Below are 18,866 nucleotides of genomic sequence, written 5' to 3' on the forward strand. Positions count from 1 at the left end.
CAAAATTATGTATCAACATGGTTACAAAAAAAAAAACAGTTCTACAATGAAGAGAACTTAAGATTTTTGAATTTAATTTCTACTTACTTTTTTGCCTTTTGAAGAAGAAAAAGTAAATTATGTGTTCAACATATATATCAATATAGTAAGAATAGACGAAAATGAACCCTAGCAGAGCTACATATATATCAATATAGTAAGAATAGAAGAAAATGAACCCTAGCAGAGCTCTGCTAGGGCTGAGTGAGCGCCGCTCCCGGGCTTGGCGACTCTGCACCTTCCTCCATTCTCAATGGCAGGCTATTTCGGCATCACCTCCGATGCTGTGTCAATCGAGTACGGCGATGGTCGTCTCTCATCACCCTCTGAGTTTCTCGGAGAAACCACAGCAGTCTCAATCGTGTATCGCGGCCTTGGTTTTGCCTGTCAAATCGGCTTTCGGTGGGAGAGGTTTTCCGGTCGTGCCTCACCGTGAAGAGCTTCAAGTCAGTTTCAAAGTGGGTCGAATACGACCCAAACGTGGACGACTGAAGGTGGTGTCCGGCGGCTGCATCACCGAGAGGGTAAAGGGGGTGGCTGACCTCGTATGGAGCGAGACGGCGGCAGGGCGATTGAGTCTTCTCCGGCAAGGGTTGGAGGGGCTGCGTTTGGGCCGACGCTGGTGTTCTTTGCAGATCGAATCGGCTTTGAGGGGCTTCCCAGGTCTGTTGCGCGGCTACCTTCCTTCTCGAATCCATCAAGCTTTGGGCGCGACCAGGGTTTCCGGCAGGGATTCCGGTGCGGCGGCTCAGATCTGTGGTGTTTGGGTGCGGCGGCGTTCGGGTGCCCAGAGAGGAGCTGAGGCTAGGGTGCCCATGAGCTGGGGTGCCCTCATCAGTTTCAAATGGGCTTGGGCTTTGGTCAAGGCTGCTTTGTCAGACTTGACTTTGGTCTTGGGCCGGATTTGGATCCGTATTTGGGATCCTGGTGGTTTACAATTCCGAATCTTGGATCCGAGACAGCTGCTCATATTGATCTGGTACTGGTTCTGGATCTTAGGAGTTCGTTTGCTAATTTTCGAGTTTTTGACACCCTCGGTTACTTTCGAACTTCTGGTGAGGGCATCACCTCTTCTAGGTGATCATAACACCGGTTACGGTTACGGTTACGGCTACGGCTACGGTTACGGTTACGGTTACGGTTACGGTTACTATTATATTTACACTGCTTTCGTGACATATGCAGTGCAGCGATGTCGTTCGACATCAAGTCACATCCTGGTTACCTCTCATGCAAGATGCGTATGTGCATCTTGTTATCCTTTATTGTTTTTTCTTTATTGTAGATGTGCTTGTGCATCTCAATTGTTTTCTTTCGATGCTTTTGCATCGCTTCATGTAACTTTCGGTTATCACTTAATATAGTTTGTCGTCCTTCCTTCAAAAAAAAAAAATATATATAAATCAAAATGTGCACACAGGTCAAGACGTACTCATGGTTTATATGACCACTCAATTAGAAGTATTCCTTTGATTATCTACGTGTTCAATAGAGTCCGATTTTTTATTTTTCAATTAAAGAAGTAAATTACAAGGATAACCCTCTAATACAACGAGACAAGCTATAATACTGTGATGTTTATCATACACTGATTTTACATCTATTTGAACAAAAATTACAATTTATATGAATCAAAATTACAATATTGAGAACAAAGTTATTACATTCGTTTACACTATTTATATGTAGTTAATAAACCAAAATTACAATATTGGTTTTCTTTTTGTATTTTCTTATTTATGATCTCCCGACCTAGCTCTGCTAGGGCTTTAAGAGCTGCCACATCTGGTGGTGGGGGCTCTTACGTACACCTTCTCCATTTTCATGGACAAAATTGCAGGCCTTGTCCTGCTGTCTTTCTTTTGTGTCTCTTTTGCTAGTTGTGTCTCGGAGCTCCCGGAGATGAAGTTTGATGGGGAAACGGTTCTTTTGGATTGGATGGGGTCGTTGGATCGCGGTGGTGGTTCGCGATGCAGTGATGGAGGGGCCTTGCTTCTGAGAGGCTGGAAAGTTGGAATCGGGGTTCTGCGTTTTGTTGGTTTGCCGCCGGCTTGGGCTATGCGAAGTCGTGAGTTGCTGGGCCGTCAGAAGTGGTCGCCGGTGTCGATGGGTCGTCTCAGGATTTTATGGAGTCAGTCGCTTTCCGGTGGAGCGGGATAGATGGTGTGGGTGGTGGGGGCCACGATGGAGGCTTCTCTCTGACTGCAGTGGTATTAGAGGTAGAGATGAGGGGGTGTAAAGCTGCAGCGGCTGGTGGGAGGGTTTGACAATTCCTGTGGAACCCTTGCTTGGTTGGGCTAAGGTTTCTCTTGGATTATGTTGATCTGGGGTGGGCTTGGCTGCTTTTGGCCCACTGGAAATTTAGGTTTATGTTTGTTACTTTAGTTTTAGTCATTCTTCCTTTATTCTATAAAAGGAATATGACTGGTTCTATTTTCTTTTGAGGGAATAGGTCGCAAAAATCTAATTTGCTTTGTTGTTCTTTTAAGGGAAATTGGTCCAAATGGTACCTGAACTATCTTGCCTTATAAACTTTGGTACATCCAAGGTTTTAAATTTCTCCGAAACTGCCGAAATTTCAGTAATTTTGAAGTACCGAAAAGAAATAATTTCCGTCAAAAGTTTCCCGAAATTTTCCATACATTTCCCCGAAATTCTTAATTTCCGAAATATCTACACACACAATATATATTTAAAAATTCACACCGAAATTATGTCCGAAATTTCTCTAAAATTTCTGTTAAATTTTTATGTCACCTACAAATCTACAATGAATTTTTACTTCATACTTTTATAGAGAAAATATGAAATTTTGATTTTTTGATTTTTTTTTTTTTTGCAATCAAGTTGAATACAACAAAAAACCTTTTTGTTTTTATCTGCTACAAAGTTGAATGCTCTAACCATAACATGATTTTCTTTTTGCTTCATCTCAAATATTGTATGTTTCATACACTGTAACATCATATTAGGTAATTCCACAATATCCGATATATGGATTGCATGTGGAAAGGGAACAACACATACACATACAATAACCATGTGATGAAGTACAAAAATCATGTACTTGGGAGCAGTATTGTATGATACTAAATGGAAGCAGTTCAACCAGCTAGATCGAACCACATTGCAGTAGCTTTTATATTCCTTTTGTTGTACTTGTTCATTTTCATTCACGGGGTTTTGGTTTTACGTGCCCCGCCCCACCCCCTTGTAATTTTCTAATTATTAAAAAAAGTAAATCATATTTACATTATCAATATACAACACATTATCAATACACATAGATAAAAACACTAGTTTAGCAATTTACTACCGTACTAGTTAATTACTCGTCCATATAAAATATCATAATTCTATTATAAATGTATAATTTTAAAGATGTTACATTGTAAATAGGTTTATTATAGGTTAGTTTAGTCTATGTAAAAGTTTCATTCAAAAATATCATTTTATAAATGCAATTAATTTGATTTCTTTATTTTTAACCGAAATTTCCACCGAAATCGAAACTTTCTCCGAAATTTCCTTAAATTTGAAGTACCGAAATTTGAAACCTTGGGTACATCAAGTTTCAGAAATGTCAGAACGGTACCTGAGATTCGTATCCCGACCGAATATATGTACCTGGGGCCGTTAGCTCCTTTACGGAGCTTGCCAGCTGGCAATTTTTGAAGGGCACTTTCGTCCTTTCGTATTTTAATTAATTTTTTTTTCCTAAGCATTTTTTCCTCGTCTCTCTCTCTGTTTTCTCTCTGTTCTTTCTTATCTTCTTCTTCACTCTTCTTCTTGCTCACTTGGTTTCCCAGCCTTTGCTCTCTTCTCGTCTTCTCTATGATTTTTGATTTTCTTGCCGGGTCACTATCTTCTTCCTTCCAAGTCCAATTCCTTCCTACTAAGACAATCCCTCATCCTCTTCTTTTCCAAGCCCCTCTCGTTGTTTTTATGCCAACCATTCATCAAATCTCATTCCCAATCTGCAATCTGCTATACCTTTTTCTCTTCCTCTTCTCCGGATTTCTAATAGTGCCCGTGACGCCTCCACCCTCATCCCCCAACTCGAGAAACTGCCAACCAATTCCCAATTGGGACTCCATTGCCAAACAATCCATGGCCTCTTTCAATTACCCATTTTACGCGGTGTCTGCTCCTCCAGCTAGTCCAACTCGTCACCAACAGTAACTCCATACTCCTCCCACCATTTTTGAATGTGATGAGTCTGATACTTCGACTGTTGAATCGGGCCAATGGATGAACTTTCAGAAATTTGCAACAGCCTTGTCCGGAAGGCCGACCTCCCCGACCTTCAATCTTATGAAACTCGTCACTACTCAACAAAACTTGCCGGCTAATGGAATGGCGGAGATGGGGAGAGGATCAGAGTTTGAATTTCTCGGGGGGACAAGTGAAGCCTTGGGTTGGGTAGAGGATTCACGAGGTGGGATTGGATGATTTAGAGCTCACACTTGGCAATGGTAAGGCTCGAAGTTAAGCCTCACATAGTAAGCTCAGTATCAAATCTTCATCAGCAATATGAAATCCCCAATCCAAGTCTTCGAATTTCAAATCCCTAATTCTATGAATTTGAAGAAGATGTGTGAGAGAGAGAGAGAGAGATGTTGCTGCTTCTTGACATGGGTGGCGAAACAGAATTAGGGGTGGTGGGTGCTGTGGCGCTAGTGGTTCGGCAGCAGAGGCTTGGACTCAAAACTGGTTGGAATTGACCGCGAGCCGTGGATGGGCTTGAGGAGGAAGAAGATGAGAAGATGGGTTAATCGGTGGAGTGAGGACATGGCTGGGATTAGTGAGGATTGAGACATAAAATGACAAAAATACCCTTCAAAAATTGCCAGCTGGCAAGCTCCGTAACGGAGCTAACGGCCCCAGGTACATATATTCGGTCGGGATACGAATCTCAGGTACCGTTCTGACATTTCTGAAACTTGATGTACCGAAGTTTATAAGGTAAGATAGTTCAGGTACCATTTGGACCAATTTCCCTTCTTTTAATTCTCTTCAGAGCGTTAGGTTTTTGTTAGAATAAAGGTGCATAATCTTAAAAGGTGGGTGTACTGGGAGTATGCTGGTTTTCTTATTCTGTATTGAGAATAGGTTCTTAGGGTACTCTGTAATACGGCTCTTTCTGATGGCCCCTAGGGGTGTGTCGTGTTGGTACCGCTTGCTGAAATACAATATTGGGATGACCTCATTTTACTCAAAAAAAAAAATTACAATATTGACAATAAATTTGTTTAAAAATTTGTAACAAGGTCGTAGGTGATGTAATTACCATTAATAGAACTAAGATTACACAAAATAGGACTCAAGTTACCACAATGACAAAAAATTTGTTGTCACATTTGTAAATGTGAGTATGACATACTGGTATGTACTATAGAACTTTCCCTAATACAACCAAGAGTTTCTTCAGAGTTGAGCAGTTGAATTGTGGCCACTGTATGCAATAGAGTTCGATAAAATTTTTGAAGGTGTTTACATATTGAGCTATATTAAATCAAGTAGGAGGGAAAAACTCCTTTTGTACAAGGTCTGTGATGCAATCAGGTGTGTGATTAACCCAATTGTTACATTGCTGGGATTCAAAAGCTAAGTTAGCTAGTCTATGTGCAACCTTGTTGCATGTTCGAGGTGCAAGTCTAGAGTTCGATAAAATTATAAAATTGACCCAAAAAGAAAATTAGGAATTAATAAACTTATTGAGGACAAATTGAAAATTTATGTAAACTTCATAGCCTTGTTTTTAATTAAACTGTTGAAGCTAAATAAGACAACTATTGGCCGGCCACCTTTAAATCCCAATCTATTCTTTGTGGCCATGCCAGGAGAAGGAAGTGTTCTGAAATGATCTCCATCTCCCGGCACAGATTAATCTCTGGGCCTAGGAAACCTTTGAGAAACCGTGTGATCTCGATCAAAAGACAATTATTAATGGCACCTTTGCAGGGATTGTTCTTTTACTAAACAAGTGCTACAGCCTAATGTAGCGTTCAATCAGGTATGCTTTTCACAAGCTGCTATCTCACTTGATGTTGCTAGCTGGTTGTATTTCTGCATGAAAAATCTAACTACTGAAAGTTTGGAAGAGCTTTTCTATTTGCTTTGGGGTGTGTGGAAAGAGAGAAACAATCGTGTTTGGGAGAACAAAAGAAGTCATACAGGAGATGTGATAATTAACTCCATGTCTAGGTTATCTGACTTTCGTTTTCACGTAAAATGCTAAGACTGGGGGGTAATTGTACGTAGTGTTAGGATTCAGAAATGGAAGTGCCCTCCCATTGGTTTTCTTAAAATCAATTTTGATGACTCTTTCAATCTGAGCACTAAGAAGAGTGGAATTGGATTTGTGGTCCGTGGCTTTGAAGGAAGGTTGTTGGCTGGAGATGGACGTCCAGTTGCTTACCTGCTTTCACCAGAACATGCTGAAGTGTTAGCATGGCAGATGCCTTTAACTATATTGAGGAAAATTCTTGTTATATATCCTATGATTATGGAAACTGATGCACTAGCGGAACATCATCAGCTCACTGGATCTGATTAATCAAATTTTTCTGTTTTAGGCAGACTGCAGTATGATGATCTTGCTTTGTTTCTTGCTGAAGGTCAGGCTGTGAAGGTTGTCCATGTGAAACAAGGTGCTAATAATGTTGCGCATCTGATAGCAGCTCATGCTGCAAGTGTTGGTCAGGATTTTTTGTTTTTGTTTTTTTTTTCCTACTCCTTCCTTCTTATCTGCTGCCATTGCAGCTGATTTGAGCACTATGTAATTCTCTCTATTTCAACAAAGTTCTGACCTCCCTTTTATCGAAAAACAAAGAAGAAGACAACTATTGGCTTGATGTGCATGCACACGTCATATGTAATATGAGTTGGTCATTATAAGGGCCAACCTTGAGCGCTGCATCCTAAGGACCTCTGATCGATAAACTGACCTTTTTTCTTTTCAACTTTGAAAACCCTTCTATAGAGTTTATGCCACTCATACATCATGATAGCAATATCGGTGTAGTGGTCAACTTGCTTTTTGGCCTCTCAAAATTCCCAAGCTCGATTCAGCCTAGTGTGTTTTGGATTCTGACCTGTTTTCTTCTCTTTCTTTTGGTATTTGACACCTTTTATATTCTTCCTTTTACATTAGTATTATTATTTTGGAATTAGATTTTTTTTTTTTTTTGATAAAATTGAAGCATACCAATAGTATGTCCCGGTTCATAGATCAAGAATAGTACAGAAGACTACTCCAATAATACATTTTTGCTCAGAGTAGTCTATGCCACATAAAAATACCTCGCCTTGCAGGCAATCTATTCTACCTAACCTTAAAACGCCGAGCACGCAATTGTGGTACGCTAAAGCTAAACACTTCCACAAGACTCATAGAGACATTCTTATTACTAGCATAGACAATCAAAACTAGGATCACCTACTAAGCAACTATAGGTTCCTTCCCCTTAGACGGGTTAGAACCACTGACAACCTCAACTAGAGTAAACTCCGGCAAACCATTCACCATTTTTTCTGCTTTTCTTGGAGACTTTCTCTTCTTTGATGGAGACTTTTTCATGGGAGAAACTTGAACAACCTTGAGTTCCTTAGCTTTGTTTTTTGTACCTTTTGGCCTACCTCTCTTCTTGTATACCTTCTCAACCGGCTTTACATTGCACAACCCCATGGTCATGGCATCCAAATTAGTTCTTCCAATTGCCAAACTCAATCGCAGCTTCTTTGGAGAAATCCCATCTTCATCCACACGCTTACGACGCATTCCACAACTAGGAGAATGCATGGCATGATTGGATGCATGTTCTGTCGAACTGTCTGCTCCAACTGTCCCCTTGCTTGAGCCATTAGACTTTGGCTCACTACCATCATCAAGCTCCGTCGCATTGGAATCTGTCTGCACCCCAGAGCTCCCCTCTCCACTGCCAACAGAAGGCCTCCGACGTATTTCTTTCCTCACCTTTGGTTTAACAGTCGGCATAAACCTCTCTAACCCAACCTGGGGGGTATTCTGTGCACCAAAAACCAACATTGGCCCAGCTGGCTGTATCACACCCACCTGGTTCAAAGCACGCTCCAAATTTCTACGTGCTAGAGGAGTATTAGTTTGCAGCTCTACAGGCAAAGGAGTTCCAGAACACGGCAAGCCAACATGGGTGACAAGTCCACAGTCCCTGCACCTGCCATACAAATTCTCGAAGAAGAATTCCAAATCCACCACAATACCATCATCTATCGTGAAACTACATCGAAATATGATAGGCTGCAGCATGTCCAACTCAACCCGAATCCGGATTCTGCCTACATCAAACTCTGTGGTATCCTTTTGAACAAACCGACCTATGGCACTGCCTATCCTCCTAAGGCAGCGATCCATGTGAAAATCCGGCGGTAATCCACGCACCTTGATCCAGAAAGCAAGTGTAGTAAGCGGCACATCTTTGATTGCTCCAACTCCATCATATGGTGCTAAAACCACCGGGGCTCTGTCAAAACCCCACGGAGCACCCCGGAGAATCCGGTTATGATCAGTTGGGTCAGACAAGGTGAAGAGTAAGAGGTCATCATGCTCTTGGACGGTGTATCAACCATTCAGCCGCCATGCTCGCCGGAACATCCCCATAAAGGATCTCTTGTTGAAAGCTCTGGCTGTCAGAAGTTTCCCCACAAGGTACGTCTGTGATCGACGTAATCCTTCACCATGAGAAGGCCGCAGGTCGACCGGCCGGCGTGCATCCACCAGTCCCAAGGATGCAGCCAAGCGCACTACCATCTCGTCAACGTCCTCCATGCAAACCAACTTAGGGTTTTTTGTGAACTAGGGTTTTCCTCTCTCTCACGTAGGTGCGGCTAGGGTTTTTGCTCATGCGTCTTTTTTTTCTTATTATTTTGTAATTAGATTGCTACTTGTTGATCTATAAATATAACCAAAATGAAATAGCAAATTCGGTTTTCTTCGTCTATTTGTTATTTTTGAGGACTTCTATTCATCCTTCAAAACAACAAAACCAATCTTTTATACTTCAATTTTTTTTTTTTTGAGAAACTGTCAACTCAATTTTATTAATAATAAACAGAATAAAAATTACAACTGATAGATGTAGAAACTACATCAAAATATAAAATAACAAAAGAAATACTAGATGCAACAAAGCATCGGAAATAAAACCTAACAAGGATACGAAGGGATGCAATTAAGCATTTGATGAAGCACCAGACAGAGTTCGGGCTATGTAAAACGGGATCAATAGTATGGTCAACCATACTTCCACGCAAAGATATACGTCGAATAGAGGGTAACCTTCTATCAAGAGAACCACCGGTAGTGTGACCCACCTTGCCTACTCCACGCAAAATAATGCGCTGAATAGAGAGCAATCTTCTACCTAAGTAACCGAAGAAGTAATTCCAGCATGCAGATAAATTTAGGGCCCAAAAGAAATCTCCCGGATCCCAAATGCGCACCCTAACAGCTTCGGGCTCATTCACCACCTGCCAAGCCCCAATAAGGAAGACCCAGCCCAAAGCCCTAGTTGGGCAACCCAGCAGAATAGAAGCCCAGGCCCACCAGGATCTACTTTGGGCACCCAAAGCCTCTCTGGGCACCCACCTTGATCGCGGCTCTGACCGCTGCTCCACCGTCCATCGTCGGAGCAGGCACACCCCTCTCCCACCAACGTGACTCCACCAGCCTCCACCAGAAGTAGCGCAGGTCCAGCCCAAAGCCCACTCGCTACTCCACCCCGATCGCCGCTCTAACGCGCTGGGAAACTGGATCGAAATCCGGCCCCTCACTGTCGACTTGAACCGTGCCCGAGACGGCCGAAGACGCCCGACTCTCGTGGCCATCCTGATCCGAAAAGGCAACGTCGCCATTGCTTCTCCCCATTGAACAGAGGCACGATCAGAATGGATCCGAAGGGAAGAGAGTACCCCAAGCCACAATCGACCCACCAACTGCTGCCACAGCATCAGCGCTGCCAGATCTGAACCACTTTCCTCCGATTTCAGTCGAGCCCGGATTGGACGAAGACGACGAACTCTCGGTGCCATCCCAGTCCAGGTATACCCCGCCTCCACTTCCCTCCTCAGAAAAGAACAGCCAAGATCAGAGAGCATTTGAGAAAAAGAGGTCGTCGCCGGCAAGATTGCGAGCCACTATCTATCAGGCGACATGGTATGATCCGTGCGCCAAGGTCTCGGCGCCGAGAACGATGCTTGAATTTTGCTCCATCGTTGATAGAGTAAGGTACAGAGAGGCCAAGAACGGCGCTCTCCCAACCCTAGCAGAGCGCTAGGTCTTTTCATTTTTTTTATTTTTTTTATATTTTTTTTATATTTTTTTAATATTTTTTATTTTTTTTTTTATTTTTTTATATATGTCTTATTATCTCTTCAAGGCTGAAAATAATAATAATTAATGTAAAAAGAATAGTAGTGGACTTTTTAATCTTTTTTCTTCTTCTTCTTCTTTTTTTCTTTTTTTCTTTTGTGTATTTGACACTTTTATTCTCATTATTTCCAACCTTCTAATGAATTTTATATGTAGTTATTTGAAAAAGAAAAGTCTAAATGGACCGGTAGTTCTGTTAGTTTCATGTGACGCCACATTTTCATCGTACGCTTCAGGTCTTTAAAAAGTCAGGACCGGTTCTGATCGTTATTAGTTTTACTGTTGAATATCTAGACCCTATAATTTTTCTTCGTTTGTTTGTTATTTTCAAGGACTTCTAATTATCCTTCAAAAAAACAAAACCAATTTTTTCTACTTTTATTTTTTATGCTTATTATCTCTTCAAGGCTGAAAATAATAATAATGTAAAAAGAATAGGAGTTGACTTTTTTAATCTGTTTTCTTCTTCTTCTTCTTTTCTGTTGGTGACTTGGTATTTGACACTTTTTATTCTCATTATTTCCAACCTTCTAATGAATTTTGAATGTAGTTATTTGAAAAACATGTAGAATCGCTGTAAATCTGTATGTAATTAGGATTTTATTTAATTAGGATATCCTGTAATTATGGAAAGATTGTTTCCTATTAGAGTTAGACTACTCCTTTGTACTTGTATATATACCCTCATTATGGGATGAATAGCATTATCAAATTAACCCTGAATTGAAGTATTCTTTTCTACTTGGTATCAGAGCAGGTTCAATCCTTTGAACTTGCGCTGCATCCTTTGAATCCTGAATCCTGAAGAACACCACAAACCGCTGCGTACCACCACCATTGAAATCAAACCATCCTGAATTTCAAACCACCATCACCCTACCTTTTTTCGAAAAAAAAAAAAAAAAAAAAAAAAAATTCTTTTCCAAAACATTCATATCCATCTTGAAACCCTTGAAAATCCAAACCTGCGAAAATCATGAATTCCTCAATGATGCAATCAGAGAAACAGGCTATTGGGCATTCGGTGACTACCGAATTTTCTGTTATGGCTCAACGCAAACAGGGTCCTCCTCCAGGCTTCTCAGGACCTTCTCCACGCCGTCTTCTGGGTAAACCAAATCCATATGCAAACAAAAGGTGCATTATCTGTGGGGAATTAGGTCATAGCAAGGAGCGGTGCTATGAAGTGATTGGTTACCCTGATTGGTGGGACTTCACCAAGAAACCGCGAAAGAATCTGAGCAAGGCCGCTGTTGCTACCACAGAGGAAGTTTACCTAGACAATGCCTCCGCTAATGTAGCGCAGTCAGGTATGAAGGGTAAGGTTACTTTTAATAGTACATGGATAATTGATACAGGTGCATCTGACCATATGACCAATGACCCAAGTCTTGTGAAAAACCTTAGACGTTCCCCTCAAGACGTTGTCTCTACTGCTGATGGTACTCCAACTCCGGTCACCGGAGAAGGTTCTATTGCTTTATCTGATACCTTAACCCTTGAATCTGTCCTAGTTGTTCCATCACTAGTCTATAATCTCCTGTCTGTTGGTCAAATTATTTTAGCTCTTGCATGTATTGTGACCTTCTATCCGTCTTTCTGTGTGTTTCAGGACATTCTGACTCGACGGATTCTTGGTTATGGTGTTAGAAAGGGGAAATCATTAATCTGGATCTGACAGAGACTGGAAAGAAACAGCAGCATCTTTTGGGACAAGCTAATCAGATCAACGGGGTAGAGAATGCGAAGGAAGCTGTATGGTTATGGCATCGCCGTTTAGGTCATCTATCCTTTCGTTATCTTAAGAAGCTGCAACCTCAATTGTTTTCAGTTGTTAGTGATTTGGATTTCCACTGTGACATTTGTGAACTGGCCAAGAGTCACCGTATTTCATATTCACCAAGTCTTAATAAAAGTCCTGTTCCTTTTATGAAGATTCACTCTGATGTCTGGGGTCCTGCGAAAATTCCTTCTCTTTCTGGAGCTCGGTATTTTGTAACGTTTATTGATGATTGCACTCGCATGACATGGGTGTCATTACTGAAGAATAAGAGTGATGTATTTGGAATGTTTACCGAATTTCACAAAATGGTGGCAACTCAGTATCAACAATCCATCAGAGTGTTTCAGTCTGACAATGGTGGAGAGTTTGTGAATGGCCCTATGATTGAGTTTTGCCGGTCACATGGAATTCGTCATCAAACCTCCAATTCTTATACTCCTCAACAGAATGGTTTAGCAGAACGGAAGAACAGGCAGTTGATGGAAGTTGTTCGTGCTTCCTTGTTTGGAATGAATGTACCTCGGTCCTATTGGGGAGAAGCAGTGAAATCAGCAGCATATCTTATCAACCGTACTCCTTCACGGGTGATTGAGTTTCAAAATCCTCATCAGAAGCTTCATACACTTTTGACCATCCCTTCTATGCCTAATTTGGAGCCCCGGGTGTTTGGGTGCACAGCTTATGTTCATATTCCCAAGCCTCAACGCAGCAAGCTTGATCCCCGTGCCCGTAAGTGTATATTTGTTGGTTATGCTGACTTCCAGAAAGGTTATCGATGTTATGATCCTCTTACTGGCACTTTACATGTCTCTCTTGATGTTGCTTTTCGTGAATCCGAGCCTTATTACTCAGGGGGAGCTTCTCAGTCTTCCCTTCAGGGGGAGAGAGGTTGTGAAGGGAATCCTCGTTCTATTATTGATGTCTTTGAAGACTTGGAAAATTTGGAGGATACATTTGAGGGTAGAAATTTGGAAACAGAAAATGCAGTTGCCGAACAGAGCATTATGAATTCCGAAATAGACAATGCGACTGCCGAACGAAGTGTTGCGAATTCCGAAACAGAAAATGTAACTGCCGAACAGAGTGTTGTGAATTCCGAAACAGAAGAGACGACTTTTCTGGATAGTTTGAATCAAAATCAAGACGTATCTGAAGCTCGCACACAAGATATTCCCCCTTCTGCATCACCAACTGAAGATCCCGGTCAGAATGATCCTCCTCAGGTACCCCTAAACTTTAATGAATCTTCTGGGTTAGAAAGTGTCGAACCTAGGAAATCACAAAGGGTTACCAAGGGAATTCCTAAGAAACAATATGAACCAGATATCAAAGCCAAAGCTAAATACCCTATAGCTAATTTTATGTCTAACCATAGGATTTCTGGGTCACATGCACTTGTTGTTGATCAATTATCTACTGTATCTATTCCTAGTAACGTGCAGGATGCATTGACTGATCCAAAATGGACAAAGGCGATGAATGAAGAATTGGAAGCTCTTCAAAAGAATGCAACATGGGAGCTAGTACCTATGCCGGTTGGAAAGAAGACTGTAGGGTGTCGTTGGGTATTTACTGTGAAGCTTAATGCAGATGGAACTATTAATAGATACAAGGCGAGGTTGGTTGCCAAAGGATATACACAACGCTATGGGATTGATTATGAGGAGACTTTTGCACCTGTGGCAAAGATTAATACTGTCCGGATTCTAATCTCACTTGCAGCAAACAAAGATTGGCCCTTGCACCAGTTTGATGTGAAGAATGCGTTTCTTAATGGGAATTTGGAGGAAGAAGTGTACATGGATGTGCCCCCAGGTGTTAAGAATTACCCAAGTGACGTTGGCAAGGTGTGTAAATTGAAGAAGTCTTTGTATGGCCTGAAGCAGTCTCCAAGAGCTTGGTTTGGAAGATTTTCAAAATCCATGAAAGCCTTTGGGTACAGACAGAGCAATTCTGACCATACCTTGTTTATCAAACGCAAGAATGGTAAGATTACAGCTCTTATTGTGTATGTTGATGACATGATTGTTACAGGGGATGATCCGAAAGAGAGGAATGAATTGCAAAAGTATCTGTCAAAGGAGTTTGAAATGAAGGATCTGGGACAATTGAAGTATTTTCTGGGTATTGAAGTTGCAAGGTCTAAGAAGGGGATTTTGCTTTCACAAAGGAAGTATGTCCTTGATTTACTTGCTGAAACAGGGATGCTGGACTGCAGACCAATGGAGACACCCATTGAGATGAATCACAGACTTGCTATTTATCCTGATCAAGTTCCAACTGACAAAGGGAGGTATCAACGTCTTGTAGGAAGGTTGATTTATCTTTCACATACTAGACCTGATATTGCTTATGCTGTGAGTGTTGTTAGTCAATTTATGCATTGTCCTAGTGAAGAGCATATGGATGCAGTCTTTCGTATTTTGAAGTACTTGAAGATGGCGCCAGGTAAAGGGTTACTGTTTCAGAAAAAAGATGAATTGGAAGTTGTTGGGTACACAGATGCAGATTGGGCTGGTGATAAAACTGACAGACGTTCTACATCTGGGTACTTCACTTTTGTTGGAGGGAACCTTGTCACTTGGCGTAGCAAAAAGCAGAAAGTTGTTGCCAGATCAAGTGCAGAAGCTGAGTTCCGAGGTATGGCACACGGAGTCTGTGAAATGTTGTGGATTCGTAATGTCTTGAAAAACTTGGGTTACAAGCTTAAAAAGCCTATGGATTTGCATTGTGATAATACAGCTGCCATTGAGATTGCATGCACATAATCCAGTTCAGCATGATAGAACAAAGCATGTGGAGGTTGACCGTCATTTTATGAAAGAAAATCTTGACAGAAAGGTTATTCGCTTTCCATTTGTAAACTTAGAGGAGCAATTAGCTGATGTTCTTACTAAAGGAGTGTCCAGGAAGGTATTTGACAGCTCAATTGACAAGTTGGGCATGCTATATATCTATGCACCAACTTGAGGGGGAGTGTAGAATCGCTGTAAATCTGTATGTAATTAGTATTTTATTTAATTAGGATATCCTGTAATTATGGAAAGATTGTTTCCTATTAGAGTTAGACTACTCCTTTGTACTTGTATATATACCCTTATTGTGGGATGAATAACATTATCAAATTAACCCTGAATTGAAGTATTCTTTTCTACTAAACAACAGTCTAAATGATAGTTGTTAGTTTCATGTGAAACCACCTTTTCATAATTGTATGCTTTAGGCTTTTAAAAAGTCAGCAGGACTAGCTCTGATCGCTATTAGTTTGCTGTTGAATATCTAGACCCTATTTTGGTCATGCTTTCCTCGATGATTGTAACTCACTTCCAACAAATATTTCTTTTTCTTCTGAAAAAAATAAGACTTCTATTAAATATCTTTATTATTTCTAGTGGCTACCATCTTTTAGTTACAAACCAACAGAAATTTTGGAATTTCTGCAACAATAATATCTCCACGTGGCATACCATATATACATGTATGTATACATTCCCATGCATCCATCATCTAGCTCATCTATCATTTTTCTTCAAGAGCCTTCACCCCCTTTCTTACTCTTCCCTTCTCAGCAACACATCTAGGGAAGGCTCTTGGAGGGACAATATCATCATCATCATCATGGACAGCCTTGAAGAGAGAGTTTCTGTGTTTTACTATGAAAATTCCGATGAATATGATCATAATTCCTCCGATTATGAATTCGATGATGACGCTGGCGATTCTGATGCCAAACGACAGAGGATCTTGTACTGGGAATCACAACAAGCTTTGCTTCAGGTACAAGCTAGCCGAACTACTGCTATATGTATCGTCTTTCATGAATTCATGCACATAGCTAATTAACCTTTCCCCTTTTAGTTTTATTGTAATTTTCTCTATTTATTATAAACTTTGATTCATGATGCCATTAACAAAACAGAAATTAGAAATTAACATTCCAATCAAAAACAAAAAGAAATTAGAAATTAACAATGAATGTCTGTATTTCAGCTGAAATAATTAGTAATTACGTACTAGTTTGTTAATCTAATTTCTTTCTTTTTTGGTCAAATTGGTTAGTAATTACTAGTCTGTTCTTGCTGATGTAGACTTTCTTCCGATTTTCGGGTATGTCAAACAAATGTAAGGTTCACAATCATTTGTGTGTCCAAAACTTAAAAAGAATATTTTTAAATGGTCCAATGCTTACATTTAGGACATGCATGTGTGTGGTTGTAGTGAAGTGCAGGACCATGAAGGAACCCTAGTTTTGGCTTTTAGTTTTTATATATTTATTTTTCCCCTTTTTTCCTTTCGATTCACATTTACGGTTCTAATTAGTTAAGACAAATTTGCCAAAAGAATTTAGTTAAAACAAGAAAGAAAAGCATGTAGTTAACGTACATGCATGCTTAATTATGCCATTTATAACCTCTCTCTATAACAATTCCAATAGTACTCTTTCCCTTACGCGAGTCTGGATATTGCTCATTCTGTAACAGGAGATTTTAGAACGAAGCAGATTAACTGGATCAAAGTTGCGGCAAGAGGTTCGTGAAATCACAGAGAAAGCGAGATCAGAGCAAAGAGATTTGTGTCGATGCCACAAACCTAATGTTGATGCATGCAACAACTGCTTGCGACATGGAATCGTCAACTCGCTTTGCGATAAAGGATTTAAAGCCTCTCTATGCATATCAAAATGGTCCGAAACCAAAAAAATTCCAGGAGGTAATAATCAATTTACTAAAACCTTATCTACACTACTCATTAATAGATACAGAAAATTCTACTGTGCATTAGCTCATCTAGGTCCAAGTAGTGATAAATCAACTCCATGAAATGGTAGAGATCGAAGTATAAGGTTAGCTTTGAGTGACCTACCACTATATAAAGTTGGTTTACTGATAATTCGATTCGAGCAAAATTGATGTATGTAAAGGAAACCTCTTATGGTATAGATCAGTAAGGGGGAAACCTCTATTGAATAGTAGTAGCGTTATTTCTTCTTTCCCTCATTTGGCACATCCTTATTTATCAGGGACTCATGAGTACATCGAAGTCACTGGAAACACGTCCACAAGCCGAACAAAGCAACTTTTCTATGTAGTTGACCTGGAATTTCGTGATCAATTCGAGATTGCAAAAGCATGCAATGAGTACCGAAATCTCGTAAGGATGTTACCACAAACTTACGTAGGAAAAGCTGACTACCTCAAGGCCATTGTTCGAATTGTATGCGATGCAGCCAAGCGATCAATGAAGGAAAGCAGACTGCATATGGGTCCGTGGCGAAAGAGAAGCTTCATGCTAATGAAATGGTCGGCTTCCATTGAGAGGTTGGCTTCTGTTGAATCGGTATCAACATCAAATAGATATAACGTGCAGTCATCACTTTCATCAGAGAGAGCGCATGCATCATCTTATAGATACTTTGCAGCTCCAACTGTAGTAGTCACGTAAATTTTGTTTCTACACATGGTAAGTGTTTTCTTTAGTTTTAACTCTCCATCATGGTTGAGGTTGATGTAATCAATAATATCTATATGTGAATGTACTTCATAAATCAAATATCTTCCATAATTTACTCCAAATGTATATATCATAGCGAACTTGATAATGAAAAAATTTGCGTGAATTGTTTGCACCTCCATTATCATGAGCAACCAAAGCTAAATCACGACCCTATAAAGAAGCAATGAAACGTGGCAGCGACCTCAACCAAACAACACCTCAATTGAAACACCATATTTAACTAAGGAATCAGCAATCGTGTAACCCCCGATCGATAAATATAAGAATTACTTTGAAGTTAATACTATTAGCAAAATGAATACTTTCACCATTGAACTTTATACCTCCAAGGGATTAAGGAAGAGGACTGAAAATCACTTGTATATGCCACCAACACCGAATCCGATTTAAGCCAAAACCTGCATGTGTCAATCGATGAACATGTACAGGCCCGCCACCCGGAGAGCCTCAGTAAGTTCTAGTATTTCAGCGTTAATAGCAATAGGTATATTAGCATTGGAAGCAAAGCACCCATGAGAATACCATCATGGTCTCTACTCTCTAGCAATACCTTATTAAAAGAACCCGTTTTAGAAGGGTCGTGAAAGAACCAACTTGGAGGCGGAGGTTGCCAAACCACTGGAATGAATTTTGGAGCTGTCGATGGAAGATGCAAGATTGTATCTTACTTTCAATCTTTTTTTATATTTATTTTTTAAATATATTAAGGAGCAAAATTGCACATCATGACCTACCTGATCAGAGTACGACGGAAAGAGCCACGACGTCGCAGCATTGTTGGTGACTTTTTTTTTTTTTTTTGTTGGTGGATAACAGTTTGGTTCCCCTTTGTAGCTGATACCCATCTGTTGTTGAGGGTCGTGCCTTAAAAGATGGTCTTCTCTATGCATTGCAATAAAATCTGAAGTTTGTCCAAGTTGAGGGTGATTCTAAGATGGTAAGCAACACTTCTCACGAGAAGCCAATTTTCACAAATAAAGTTATTGTTTCTAAGACATAATGGGCAGGAACTTCAAATTTGGTCCAAGAGTCTACCGTTCTCTACTTTTTTTTTTTTTAATAATCTTTTATCATTTCGGTTTAGGTTGTCCGGTAATAATTTGTAACTTATTTTTCTTT

At 40.3% G+C, this 18,866-nt stretch overlaps 1 protein-coding gene across 1 annotated transcript; it reads left to right on the plus strand.

Annotated features, from left to right (window-relative positions):
• The first annotated feature begins 15,723 nt into the window (after positions 1 to 15,723).
• LOC133735320 (uncharacterized) lies at positions 15,724 to 17,865 on the plus strand. The gene is made up of 3 exons (XM_062162742.1): positions 15,724 to 16,010; positions 16,715 to 16,943; positions 17,254 to 17,865. The coding sequence occupies exons 1-3, from the start codon at positions 15,852 to 15,854 to the stop codon at positions 17,673 to 17,675; spliced, it is 810 nt and encodes a 269-aa protein (XP_062018726.1). The 5' UTR covers positions 15,724 to 15,851; the 3' UTR covers positions 17,676 to 17,865.
• The last annotated feature ends 1,001 nt before the right edge of the window (positions 17,866 to 18,866 follow it).

This window comes from Rosa rugosa, chromosome 1, assembly GCF_958449725.1.
Source record: "Rosa rugosa chromosome 1, drRosRugo1.1, whole genome shotgun sequence".
In the NCBI taxonomy this organism is placed as follows: domain Eukaryota; kingdom Viridiplantae; phylum Streptophyta; class Magnoliopsida; order Rosales; family Rosaceae; genus Rosa; species Rosa rugosa.

Bases quoted from the DNA above. Each gene is read 5' to 3' on its own strand.
- LOC133735320 (XM_062162742.1), top strand. From the start codon at position 15,852: ATGGACAGCCTTGAAGAGAGAGTTTCTGTGTTTTACTATGAAAATTCC. The intron at 16,011-16,714 runs GTACAAGCTAGC...ATTCTGTAACAG, and splicing joins CACAACAAGCTTTGCTTCAG to GAGATTTTAGAACGAAGCAG. The intron at 16,944-17,253 runs GTAATAATCAAT...CTTATTTATCAG, and splicing joins AACCAAAAAAATTCCAGGAG to GGACTCATGAGTACATCGAA.